The sequence below is a fragment of the Ranitomeya imitator genome, chromosome 4 (assembly GCF_032444005.1).
Source record: "Ranitomeya imitator isolate aRanImi1 chromosome 4, aRanImi1.pri, whole genome shotgun sequence".
Lineage (NCBI taxonomy): Eukaryota > Metazoa > Chordata > Amphibia > Anura > Dendrobatidae > Ranitomeya > Ranitomeya imitator.
In genome coordinates this window covers 312,780,648-312,795,161 of record NC_091285.1, presented here as the reverse complement: position 1 = coordinate 312,795,161, position 14,514 = coordinate 312,780,648, and the positions used below count along the sequence as shown (strand labels likewise).

General features: G+C 42.8%; 1 protein-coding gene across 5 annotated transcripts in view; it reads right to left on the bottom strand.

Moving 5' to 3' along the window:
- ST7 (suppression of tumorigenicity 7) overlaps positions 1 to 14,514 on the bottom strand; it is a 174,827-nt gene that overhangs the window by 97,876 nt on the left and 62,437 nt on the right. Inside the window, exon 1 of one of the 5 annotated variants that reach the window (XM_069764849.1) lies at positions 8,688 to 9,316. The exons of 3 other annotated variants lie outside the window; for them this stretch is intronic. In XM_069764849.1, the coding sequence (XP_069620950.1) occupies positions 8,688 to 8,709 (22 nt within the window). In that variant the 5' untranslated portion in view covers positions 8,710 to 9,316. Of the gene's footprint in view, positions 1 to 8,687; positions 9,317 to 14,514 lie in introns of those variants that run through there. One more of the 5 variants, XM_069764850.1, reaches the window with a different exon arrangement.

Below are 14,514 nucleotides of genomic sequence, written 5' to 3'. Positions count from 1 at the left end.
CCTGGGAATCAGAAGTACTGTTTGTGTCGTTCCCCGGCACCAGGTGCTGAAGACAGCTCACGTCATTGTTCCTTGAATTTGCAGCGATCAGCACGAGCAGGGGGCCATGCTGACCATTGTATCGAACTGATAACATCGAGAACAGGCAGGGGCTGATGGGAGTATTTCAGTCGCCCCATACTTTCTAAAGAAAAAAAAAATAAAAATTGACATGGATTGCCCTATATTTTTGATAACCAGCCAGGCAAAACCGGCAGCTGCAGTGTGCAAACCTCAACTGTCAGCTTCAGCAAGGCTGGATATCAAAAATAGAGGGGTCCCCACGCCGTATTTAAATAATTTAACAACCAGAGTGGGGAACCACCTCCACCCTATTATTGACAACCAGCCTTGCTAAAGCAGAAAGCTGGGGGCTGGTAAGGGGCCACGGATAATACCCCCCTAAAAATAGCAGCTCGCAGCCGCCCCAGAAAAAGCGCGCCTATTAGATGCGCCAATTCTGGCGCATTGCCTGGTTCTTCCCACTTTTCCTGTGGCAGTGGCAAGTGGAGTTCATGGTTGTGGAGTTGATGTCCGCTATATTTTGTCCAGTGACATCAAGCACAAAGGATAGTGATGGAGAGGAGTCTATAAGACACCTATCCATTACTAATCCTATAGTTATATTGTAAAAATATGACATTAACAAATTGTTCATTAACATCTTGCAATCAAATTGGGCGTCGTCAAGCCTGAGAAAAGGAAAGAAATCCACCCAGATTCAGCTACGTACAAGTACAATCATCACGACAAAAGGGTTGAGGAGTACTCCTGGGAATCTCTGAATAAATCCTTCCTTGCCAAGTACGGAAAGAGTTGTCTGAGCTAATATTATAAGCAGAGAGTCTCCATTCTACACAAAAAATCCATTTCAAGAGACAATTCTTGGATAGATTGAGTGATTCTATAACGCCAGTGTCTGGGAATGACTGTTTTAGTGGCAGATAAACAGTGTCTCAGCAATCCTCTTGATAGATTTAACCCCTTAGTGACAAAGCCAAATTTTTGAAATCTGACCAGTGTCACTTTATGTGGTAACTCTGCAACACTTTAACAAATCCCAGTGATTTTGAGACTTTTTTCATGACACATTATACTTTATAATAATGGTAAATTTAGGTCAATATGTTCTGTGTTTATTTATAAAAAAAAAATATCAAAAATTTGAGAAAAATGATAAAAAATTTGCAATTTTCTAAATTTGAATGATTATCCCTTTAATCCAGATGGTCATACCACAGCAAACCATTAATAAACATTTCCCTTGTGTCTGCTTTACATCAGCACCATTTGTAAAATGTTATTTTATTTTGTTAGCATTTAGGAGGTTTATAAATGTAGCAGCAATTTTTCATTTTTTCAAGGAAATATACAAAATTTTTTTTTTTTTTTTTAGGGACTTATCCATGTTTGAAGTGACTTTAGGGGTCCTATATATTGGGAAACCCCAAAACGTGATACCATTTTAAAACAGCACCCCTAGACATTGAAAACTGCTGTCAGGTAGTTTATTAACCCTTCAGGTTACATAGTTATTAAGGTTGAAGGAAGACTATATGTCCATCTTCAGGTGATTTTCAGGAATTAATGCAAAGTGGTATGACAGAAATGAAAAAAAGTGTATTTTTACCACCTAAATGCCTCTAACTTCTGAACAGATTGCTACAGCTATCAGACTCTAAGGCCGACCTCACACTAGTGTGTTTTACGGACGCAAGAGGTGCTGAAAATACGGACTGCATACGGTACAATGCTTCTCTATGCCCCACCTCCTATCAGCCGTATTTTACTGATCCATATTATACGGTCTTCTACGGCCGTAGAAAAATGCAGCATGCTGCGTTTGTCACCGTATTGCGCAAAAAATATGCCAATAAAGGTCTAAGGGGGCCATAAAAATACGGATTACACACGGACCAACAGTGTGACTTCCTTGAAATACGCAGCGGTGTTCTATAGAAAAGCCGGCAACTGCGGTGTACAGTAAAATCACACTGACAGGTTAGAATAGAATAGGTAAAATAAATGTGTACACATAGTATAGGGGTATAATATATATCAGTGAGACATATGTATATATATTAAGATTTCATACAGCACTAGATAGGAAAAGCCGGCAATTGAATTACCGGCTTTAAAGTCATCTCCTTTCCAAACCTGACATATGAGACATGGTTTACATACAGTAAACCATCTCATATCCCATTTTTTGCATATTCCACACTACTAATGTTAGTAGTGTGTATGTGGAAAATTTGGGCGCCCTAGCCATTAATTTAAAGGGTTAAATCGCGGAAAAAATGCGCCTATTATGGCACTTGGCCACTCTCTTCCCATTCCCGTGTAGCAGTGGGATATGGGGTAATCAATTATGACACCTATCCATTATTAATCCAGTAGTATGAAATCGTTAAAAAACACACACATTATTACAAAGTCTTTTAATGAAATAAATACACAGGTTTTTGTAATATTTTATTATACTGGTAATCCACCTGAAGACCCTCGTTCTGTAAAAAAGGTAAAGTAAAAAAAACAATACCTTCCATCGTTCTGTCACGTCCAACGATGTAAATCCATCTGAAGGGGTTAAATAATTTTACAAGCAGAACCTCTGCTAATGCAGCTGTGCTCCTGCCTGTAAAACCCCCGGGAATTAATGGAATGTAGGTGAATGACCTGTAGTTGCGGTGATGTGCCCTCTGCTGGATGTCCTCATATGAACTCGAGCCTGGGAACTTTTCAGAATATTTTCCCACGCTCGAGTTCATAAGACTTTGTAATAATGTGTGTGTTTTTTAACCATTTCATACTATTGGATTAATAATGGATAGGTGTCATAATTGACGCCTCTCCATTATTAATCTGGCTTAATGTCACCTTACAATAGCAAGGTGACATTAACCCTTCATTACCCCACATCCCACTGCTACACGTGAATGGGAAGAGAGTGGCCAAGTGCCAGAATAGGCGCAATTGAATTACCGGCTTTTAAGCTATCTAGCGCTGTATGAAATATTAATATACCGGTATATACATATACGTGTCTCACTGAGAGATTATATATATATATATATAATGTGGGACATGCAGGGAGCAGAGCTGTGTATATATGTGGGACATGCAGGCGGCAGAGCTGTGTATATATGTGGGACATGCAGGCGGCAGAGCTGTGTATATATGTGGGACATGCAGGCGGCAGAGCTGTGTATATATGTGGGACATGCAGGCGGCAGAGCTGTGTATATATGTGGGACATGCAGGCGGCAGAGCTGTGTATATATGTGGGACATGCAGGCGGCAGAGCTGTGTATATATGTGGGACATGCAGGCGGCAGAGCTGTGTATATATGTGGGACATGCAGGCGGCAGAGCTGTGTATATATGTGGGACATGCAGGCGGCAGAGCTGTGTATATATGTGGGACATGCAGGCGGCAGAGCTGTGTATATATGTGGGACATGCAGGCGGCAGAGCTGTGTATATATGTGGGACATGCAGGCGGCAGAGCTGTGTATATATGTGGGACATGCAGGCGGCAGAGCTGTGTATATATGTGGGACATGCAGGCGGCAGAGCTGTGTATATATGTGGGACATGCAGGGAGCAGAGCTGTGTATATATGTGGGACATGCAGGGAGCAGAGCTGTGTATATATGTGGGACATGCAGGCGGCAGAGCTGTGTATATATGTGGGACATGCAGGCGGCAGAGCTGTGTATATATGTGGGACATGCAGGGAGCAGAGCTGTATATATGTTGGACATGCAGGGAGCAGAGCTGTGTATATATGTGGGACATGCAGGGAGCAGAGCTGTGTATATATGTGGGACATGCAGGGAGCAGAGCTGTGTATATATGTGGGACATGCAGGGAGCAGAGCTGTGTATATATGTGGGACATGCAGGCGGCAGAGCTGTGTATATATGTGGGACATGCAGGGAGCAGAGCTGTGTATATATGTGGGACATGCAGGGAGCAGAGCTGTGTATATATGTGGGACATGCAGGGAGCAGAGCTGTGTATATATGTGGGACATGCAGGCGGCAGAGCTGTGTATATATGTGGGACATGCAGGGAGCAGAGCTGTGTATATATGTGGGACATGCAGGGAGTAGAGCTGTGTATATATGAGGGACATGCAGGCGGCAGAGCTGTGTATATATGTGAGACATGCAGGCGGCAGAGCGGTGTATATATGTGGGACATGCAGGGAGCATATGGCACCGTATATGGCACAGCAATGGGGCACAATGAACGGTGCAGAGCACCGTATATGGCACAGCAATGGGGCACAATGAACGGTGCAGAGCACCGTATATGGCACAGCAACGGGGCACAATGAACGGCGCAGAGCACCGTATATGGCACAGCAATGGGGCACAATGAACGGTGCAGAGCACCGTATATGGGCACAGCAATGGGGCACAATGAACGGTGCAGAGCACTATATGGCACAGCTATGGGGAAATAATGATCTATTTTTATTTTTGAAATTCACCGGTAAATGCTGCATTTCCACCCTAGGCTTATACTCGAGTCAATAAGTTTTCCCAGTTTTTTGTGGCAAAATTAGGGGGGGTCGGCTTATACTCGGGTCGGCTTATACTCGAGTATATATATATATATATATATATATATATATATATACACACATACCCCTATACTATGTGTAGACGTTTATTTAAGCTATTCTATTCTAACCTGTCAGTGTGATTTTACTGTACACCGCACTGAATTGCCGGCTTTTCTATAGAACACCGCTGCGTATTTCAAGGAAGTCACACTGTTGGTCCGTGTGTAATCTGTATTTTTCTGGCCCCCATAGACTTTCATTGGCGTATTTTTTGCGCAATACGGTGACAAACGCAGCATGCTGCATTTTTCTACGGCCGTAGAACACCGTATAATACGGATTAGTAAAATACGGCTGATAGGAGCTGGGGCATAGAGAATCATTGTACCGTATGCAATCCGTATTTTCAGCACCTCTCTTACGTCCGTAAAACAAGCTAGTGTGAGGCCGGCCTAAAAAGTAGAAGAAAAAGAGTTCTGGCATTTTAACATGGGTGTGTATTTTTTATTTATTTATTTATTTTTATTCTACACACACCAAACAGGACTACGATAGAACCATACCTGAGGTTGATATTACACTTCTGCGCTTTCCTCAAGACCAAAAATCCTGGAGGAATTATGTCCCTCAGTCACAAACATATCTGCATAGTATTCAGATTATTATCGATATGGCATGCAAATCGTGATGTGTCTGGCATGGGCTAGATACGACCAGTCTCGCCGGAAGAACAATTATCTTCACGTTTGAGGATGTACTACCCATTCGTTAACGATGCACTACATAGTAAAGTATGCACTTTCAGAAACTGGGCTAATTGCTAATTAAGTAATCTATGCACAGGAGGTGCTACTAGGTGGCCAGTGACATTAGGGTTATGGATCACATTAATAAATCCATTCATATGCCATAACAGATACAGAGAATTACAAACTTCAAACTAAAGAGTGAACAGGCTTCCCTGTACTTTCAGCTTTGGGCTCCTGAAGATAGAAGTCTAAAAGATGATCTATTCATTCCGCAGTAGTTGTAGCCTCCAAATAACCCACTAATGTAGGCAATCACCAGAAAGAGCTTTTAACATGAGCAAGCAAGCTGGTATATATAGCAATGCACGCTCAGCTTCCCAAATATTGTGCAGCATTAGTGTAATGCTTTATATACACTCAAGATTGAAAAGGCCATCAATGAATGTCACAGATAAAAGAAACATTCAACCATTAACCAAAAAAAGGCATCATTACAATACAGAAAGAATAAAATTCACATGCAGATGTAAAAGGAATCCTTGACAGTCATGGCCAATAGTTTTGAGACTGACACATTTTGGTTTTCGCAAAGATTGCTATATCAGTGTCTTGGATCTTCTGTCAGAAGTCTCTGTTACTGATGCACAATTACAGTATAAGCATTTCAGAAGTTTATACTTTTATAGACAAATACTTCAAGTTTAGGCAAACACTCAATATTTAGGCTACGTTCCAATGATGAGCTTAAAACAGCATGTGCATTTTGTACAAATGCAGATTTTCCACATCTAATGAAAGTCTATGAATGAAAATCAGCACAGCGTACCAGTAAGAGAAGTAATATGCTGCGGATTTGAAACACCAGGGAAGAGTTTATGCGGAGGGGAAAAAAACAAACAAACAAAAAAAAACAATCTTACTGGTGGTGTCTGGATGTTCTTTCAACTAATGTTTTTTCCATGGAAAAATACTGGTAAAATGGTTAAAAAGACACCTAGGTGACTTCAATTATAAAAGTATAGCGCGTCTTCAGAGTGGAAAACACTTGTGCTTCGGGGCGGGACTGTGGGCAAGGTCTCATCTTCCTGCTCTGGGCCGGAGAAACCAATGAAAGACCTGTCCACAGGCCGCCCCGAAGCACAAGCAGTCCGTCGTTACTTAGCAAAATCCTGCTGACAGCTTCACTTTATGGGTGAATGCGACATTTATACATTTCAGGGAGGAATATCAGAACTACAGAACAAAAACACACACACAAAAAAAGAAAGAATTGTTGTGAGGATTCCATTAAAGATGAGGCTATACGCAGGACCCTGATCCAGAAGCCAGGTCAGTAGTCCAGTACCACTGGTAGGGGACCCTGCGAATCGCCTCTCAACGGACGGCATCCACAACTCCTGGTAAGCAGGGATGGTGAGATGAAGTGTGTGTCCCACACCAACGTGAACGACCTGCCAGCTCGGCCAATCGAAAGACGAGTCGTGGATGTGGTCAGGTAAGAGACGATTCCCAGGACTCCTGTCCATTGGTCACGGATTACTGATCTGGGTGCTGGACCGAGTCGATTCTTCCAAGTCTACCAAAACAGACATGTCAGGAAAACTGATCGGTCCTCTTCAAGAAGTCATTCTTTCCATTGCTTCACATCACATGGATCACCTTGCCGCTCATACCATACACATATGAAGCCATGTATTAATGAAAAGATTTACAGGGTCTACTCAAAGTGATCCAAGCCATTAGGAGAATCAAGTCACAATCCAGCAGCAGTTTGCCTTTATTTCTGTTTTTCAGGTTGCTTTGGAGTTCTTCCGCTGCAGGCTTTGTAGCTGGAAAAACCAAAGTAGGAGAGCTAGATGACTACTAATGTTCTTACTTACAAAACTGTACATTGGTACAGAAAAATCTGAATTATTCATAGTACCAAACCTAGAAAAAGGACTTCCTATGGTTTTTGTAAGCAATGAAAATTGCAGGTAATGCATTTGAGCGCACTCCCCGATTTGGTGTATTCTGCCGCTGCCATGCTAAAATGAGCACAATGGTAACCCCCTCCTCGTTATTAGCAATCTGGCTGCCATGGTAACAAACAGCTACCAGCAGAAAGCAAACAGATAGTATGTCTGCGGCTTTAATCGAAAGCCATGTGCAAAAAGATAAAGGAACACCCTTGATGCAAGCAATAAAGATGAAATAACTGATGGCGCAGGGAAGGATTTCATATCCAGAGCAGCCATTGCACCAGCCAAGCAGCATCTTCTCCTCCTCTCCAGAACAGTCACACATGGCCATAGAATTGCCGCTATGATGGCACAACGGAAATTAAGTTTCTCACCTTCAGGATTTACACCTGCATAACGCAGAGATTGCGGATCCCCCCAGAGATGAGCTACAAGACCCTCCATTCCTTCCTCAATAAGTGTGAAACTGGGATTTCATCACATGTAGATATATCCACATGTATACAGGGCCATGGAATCTCGGGCATGGCAAGAAAATGCCTACAATTAATACAAATCTTCCAAATGGAATGGAAAACTGCAGAGTCTGTGCAGTAGGGGACCCTCTGACCTGATCAATGTGTCCAAGTCTTCTAAAGGTAACTGGCATGTGGCAGAGCACTGGGAGAGGGTGAACGGCTGTCTGGTGGCACAATGGGCACCTGCATGTTTCCTTGTGGGACCACGTCAGACATCCGCCTGCACAGCTTTATTAATAGAGATGGTAACTGCGCAGCACATCTCATACCACACATGACCCGTCCATACATAACAGAGTGCCGTTATATGACAGGGAAACACGTGTACATGCATATAGACAAGAGGAGACTATAGCCAATGGCTTCCAAATTGCATACTAAGCAATGGCACCCTCGGTAAAGGCAGTTCTGTCAGGTTATGTAATATTCACCGTGGGCACCATGTATGATGGAGGCTACAACACAAATAGAAAAGCCTTGGTCCTCCAACAGACTAATCATCCATGTTACTAATAATGCATTAAGAGACATGGCCACCCTGCATCCATGGCCGGGCAGCTGTCACATCAGCCTTGTTCTTCCGGTTATCCTTCATCCCCCTGACAGACAGGCAATGCCTGGGATAAAAGGCACATCCAAGGATGCATCTATTCAGGCTCAGAGGAATCACTGACATGTCTTCCTTCGTCAATATATTCAAGGAAAAAAAACAATCGCTTCTCCATTACTTGCTCGGCGGCTAGGAAATTAAAACCTAAATCAAAACCTAAGACATGTAATCACAGCTTACGCATCCTTCACAATAAATCAGAAGGATAGGAAACGGGAGGATTCATTTACTTACATGAAGATTCTGTACCAAACATGGCTGGCCTCAGATCCGGGCTTAATAAATTAGGATGAAATGATGGAGGTAGTATAGGAGGCTTTCACACAGCAGGGTTCATGAAGCCAGACAATGCAGCTCTGGCTCTCCAGCTGCCAGATACCTTCTCCCTAAGCTGGAGGCTGCAGACCACTCTCACCCAGACAGAAAGAGCCCTCCTGATGGAGCGAAATAATCATCAGCTCCTATTTTCAGTCCAATGGGCAAGCGAAGGCCAATATGTCTCTTGTATGATGCAGTGAGGCAGAAATAGGTAGCAGAAACCAGATACTGCAGTCCACAGCCCTACTCTCTCCTAAGACAATAGCACAGCTTATGCACACACCGAGTGACGTCAGGACACTGCAATGACCGACTGCTGTTAACCAAAGCCTTGGAGGGGGCTCGCATAAAGCAGAGTAACTCAAATAGGAATTCCTTTGTCACCAAAGCCACAATGAAAAGGAGACATCCCCTTTCTTACATCTTGCACAGCAGTGAACGGAGGGTAGCCTTGCACTTGTACATCCAAATAAGCATGAAGAAATGTGGTGCTACATAGGGAACGCACTACGTGCAATTATTGCCATCAAGAACCCATTCCATACAAAGTGAGATTGAAGCCTTCACATACTCTACCTCCAACGAACCTTTGTGTATATACATACAGATTTTTAATATTTTACCCTCACTATATGGATGAATGTATTGGCTTGCCAACGCGATGCACCTACAGAAGCTTTTATCCATAAATATTGGTATGGAGTTGGTCCCTCCTTTGCAGCCAAGACAGCTTCCACTCTTCCAGGAAATCTTTGTATGAGATTTTCGAATGAGTCTACAAGAATTTTTGCCCATTCATCTGAAGGAGTATTGACAGGTCTGACCAGGATGTTGGAAGAGATGGTCTGGTTCTCTGCCTCTATTCTAGTTCATCCCAAAGTTGTTTGATGGGTTTGAGGCCAATCATGTTCTGTCATTCCAAACTCATCAAAAAAGGTCTTTATCGACCTTGCTTTGTGCACTTTGGCAAAGTCCTGCTAGAACAGAAAAGGGCTTCCCCAAACTGTCCCACAAAACAAGCATAAAATTGTCCAAATTACCTGTGTATGCTGAAGCATTGAAAAGGGTTCTGCTCTACTGGACAAAGTCCGCTTAATCAACCAGGAGCCTAATTGAACCAAAAACAATGAATCCTCACCCAAGTGGTACTGTTCCATTGACTCCGGCAGCACTTTTCCAGGAGAGTGGTGTGACTAGTGTCCCCTGCAGGCTGTAGCCAATGAGTGGCCACTCAGCCTTCAATATTCCATTAGAGTAGAGGTCCGACCTGACTGAATATAACAATAGCGCAGACATCGAAGGAATGGTGCAAAGATGGTTTTCATTTTAACCAGAGTCCTGAATCGATTCAGTTGTCCAGTAGTGGACAGAAGCTTAAGATTTCCTTTCACTTGTACAAATGGGCCCAAGATAATCCTGAGAAACACCACTATAGCATTATCTCCAAAGGGAGCGGGGGGGGGGGGAGGGAGGGGGCCTTGGGGCGGAAGGGGGATTTGTCCCCGCACAGCAATATATAGAAAACCAAGATACACTGTACATCCAAATATAGAACATCTTCTTGGTCCTGGAACAATGGATATCTATACGTGTGTTTGAGTGCTTTTGAAAAAAAGGGAGCCTCTCAGCACTGCGAACAGCGGCTGTAAGCTCACCCCAGCACTGCGAGAGCCAAGCTTTCAGTGCACAGCTATCAGTCATTAACATCAGCACAAACATAAAACAATCAATAACTTTATGTACCTATGGATACAATGGTATGGGAGAGAGACAAAGACAGACACCAGGAATAACCAATATATGGTACCACAGTCTACACAAAAGGACCAAAGATATTGCTGATGTAAGAGGTAAGAACCAATTAGAATGAAAAGGTGATAAAAATATGCACAACAGAATTATCCCTCGTATTCCTTGTGATTAACCAAGAGAGCGTCTCAGAGTGCTTAGTTCTGATAGAGCACTCTAATATCCTCACAATTATATCCCTTTTTGGAATCTTAAAGTGAGGTCTTTGGCTTCTTCTCATAAAGGTATGTGTCATGATCCCAATGGCAGGGGATCACAAAAGGACAAGCACAAAAAACAAAACAAGCTCTAGGGTGATGGAAACTGAGCTGACCGCGATCCTGAACCTCAACACACAACTAGCTTACATAGTTACATAGTTATTAAGGTTGAAGGAAGACTATATGTCCATCTAGTTCAACCCATAGCCTAACCTAACATGCCCTAACATGTTAATCCAGAGGAAGGCAAAAAAAACCCATGTGGCAAAGAGTAAGCTCCACATTGGGGAAAAAAATTCCTTCCCGACTCCACATACGGCAATCAGACTAGTTCCCTGGATCAACGCCCTATCAAGGAATCTAGTGTAGTGTAGTCTAGTCTAGTGTCTAGCTGTAGCCGGGGAACGTGCCTACGATGATTCTAGACGTCTCGCGCCAGCCGAAGAACTAACTTTCCCTATTAGAAGAAACACAGACCTCTCTTGCCTCCAGAGAAACACCCCACAGAAATAGCAGCCCCCCACATGTAATGACGGTGAATTGAGAGGAAAGCACATACGTAGTTATGAAAACAGATTCAGCAAAATGAGGCCCGCTAAAGCTAGATAGCAGAGGATACAAAAGTGAACTGCGCGGTCAGCGAAAAACCCTACAAAAAACCATCCTGAAATTACTTGAACTCATGTTCCAACTCATGGAACATGAGGAGTAATATCAGCCCACTAGAGCAACCAGCAAAAAGGAATCACATATCTGCAAGCTGGACTAAGACAAAAATTAAGCAAAACGTGGAACAGCAAAATCAAAAACTTAGCTTGTCCTGAAGAATACAGAAGCGGGAAGCAGAGGTAACAAGACACACTGATTACATTGATAGCCGGCGAGGAAATGACAAGAAAGCCAGGTTAAATAGGAAACTCCCATATCCTGATAGAACAGGTGGACACCAGAGACCGCAGAGAACACAAGTCACCCAGTACCATCTGTAACCACCAGAGGGAGCCCAAAAACAGAATCCACAACAGGCATGATCATTAGGCTCGGGTCACATTAGCATATAGCATCCGATGCATGCACCCATAAACTTGTAAGGGGGGGTCTGATATACACTGCCCATCACAGCATGCAAAGATTTTATTCTCATGCCGACTCGGCATGAGAAAATAAACGCTAGTCGGCACTTCTCCATAGTATAACATCGGAGCGAGTGCTATCCAATGAAACATTGGACAGCACTCCAAGTCATAACCTGGCTATATGCCAGTCTGACCAAGCCCTAAGACCATATCCTCCTGGCCTTCAAAAATTGTCCAACAGGAATAGCTCTTGATTTGTGGAAAATATGAGGAGGTGGTATGGAGAAGGGCATTATATATATATATATACATACATACACACACACACACACAAACAAAGTATTATATGCCCTGGTGTTCAGCAGATGACAAAAAACGAGACAAGGCTTTAAACGTAGCAACGCCTCCTGACAAAGCCCAGCATTGGTGAAACTTGTATTGATGTGACAGTGTGCCCCTTCCCCCTCTTTTCATCTTTCTAGGCACATCTCAGGTGATAAATTACAATTAAGCTTTTCGTTTGTTGTTTGCTATATTACACATGGGGGGGGGGGTGTCTTAGTTTTTTTGGACTTTCTTTAGATTTATGTGATTATGGGATTCATCTTAATCAGATTAATTATTAAGATTTATATGGCTCATTTTCAGCATATTGTTTATCTCATTATTTGGACTGTTCTCGGGTCCCGATGACCATTGATGTGATAAACCGATATAGAATGACATCAAGGCCCTTTGTATGGAAAGTGGAACCATGAGTTTATTCCACGTGTGTCTTAGTTTGATCTTTCCACATTTTTTTTTTTTTTTTTTTATGTACCTATGAATAGACTTCATAATATATAAAAGTCAATATTTGTGTACCGGGTTCTTTTCTATTGGGAACATCTAGTGAATGGTTAATATTAGTCCCATTTGAGTTTTTAGATTTCCATTACATTTTCTAAAGGGGATTTATTACATTTTGTAGATTATTTGTAGGTTGGTCTTTACTCTACATGGTCTCCATGTGGTAGTGTTGCTTTGGTTCCTAAACACTTCGCGATCAGATGCGAGTCGTATGAAAAGTGGAATAATCAATAGGAAGGAGATTTCATGAATAAACTAATTCATGACGAGCTGCACCGTTCCCCAAGCCAAAAATCCCAGTCCAGAGATTTTTGGTGTTGAAGACACTGGCGTGAACAATGCCACCCTTGATTAATTGGACTCAAAGTTTAAAGTGTTGAAGTGGCCTCCAAATTAGAGAGATCAAAGCCAATTTAGCATCCATGAGATGTGGGGGAGAAGCAAGTCTCATTGAAGTTCCACTTCCAAGCTTAGGGTACCGTCACACAGTGGCATTTTGATCGCTACGACGGCACGATCCGTGACGCTCCAGCATCGTAACAATATCGCTCCAGCGTCGTAGACTGCTGTCACACTTTGCAATGTACGACGCTGGAGCGATAATTTCATGACGTATGTGCGATGTAGAAGCCGTTGGTTACTATGCGCACATCGTATACAATATCGTGCACACCTTTGTTACACCATGCGATCATGCCGCCACAGCGGGACACTAGACGACGAAAGAAAGTTTCAAACGATCTGCTACGACGTACGATTCTCAGCGGGGTCCCTGATCGCAGGAGCGTGTCAGACACAGCGAGATCGCTGGAACGTCATGGATATATCGCTGGAATGTCACAAATCGTGCCGTCGTAGCGATCAAAATGCCACTGTGTGACGGTACCCTTAAAGGGAACCTGTCAGCAGGATTGTGCTCAGTAACCTACAGACAGTGTCAGGTCGGCGCAGTTATACTGATTAAGGTGACACTTGGGTGATGAAATCAGTCATGTGGTTGTGGTTTAATCTTTATTTGCAGCTTTCAGTTAAGGATATTCTTGTGCTCCGGGGTGGCCTGTGGGAGAGGCTTCATGTGGTGCTGTGCTTAGATATTCATCTATCATTTGCTTATGACCGGTCACTGATTCTTCAGTGACCTGCCCCATATTTTACATAATGCACAATATTGTTGGCTTAAAAAAAACAAAAAAAAAACGCAATCAGCAAAATGGCGGCGTCACATGCACCGTAGCATCTATCGCTTGCCAATAGATGCTACTGTGCCATTTTGGTGTAGCCAAAATTTTTGACTCTAACAAAATGCCACCGCTGCCATTTTGTTGGCTGTAGCAAAATGGCGTCGGCGGCAGAACTTGCGCAGCAGCATCCATTCGCCGCCTGCCTGCAGAAGGTAATATAATATATATATATATATATATATATATATATTTCATTATGTTAACCCCTTAATGGCAGGAGCATTGTTTCGGTTTTGTGTTTCGTTTTTCGCTCCCCTCCTTCCCAGAGCCATAATTTTTTTTAATTTTTCAGTCAATATGGCCATGTGAGGGCTTATTTTTTAGTGGGACAAAGTACTTTTGAACGACACCATTAGTTTTACCATGCCATGTACTAGAAAACGAGAGAAAAATTCCAAGTGTGGTGAAATTGCAAAAAAAGTGCAATCCCACACTTGTTTGGCTTTTTTTGCTATGTTCACTAAATGCTAAAACTGACCTTCCATTATGATTCTCCAGGTCATTACGAGTTCATAGACACCAAACATGTCTACACTGTGTACAGAATTATTAGGCAAGTTGTATTTTA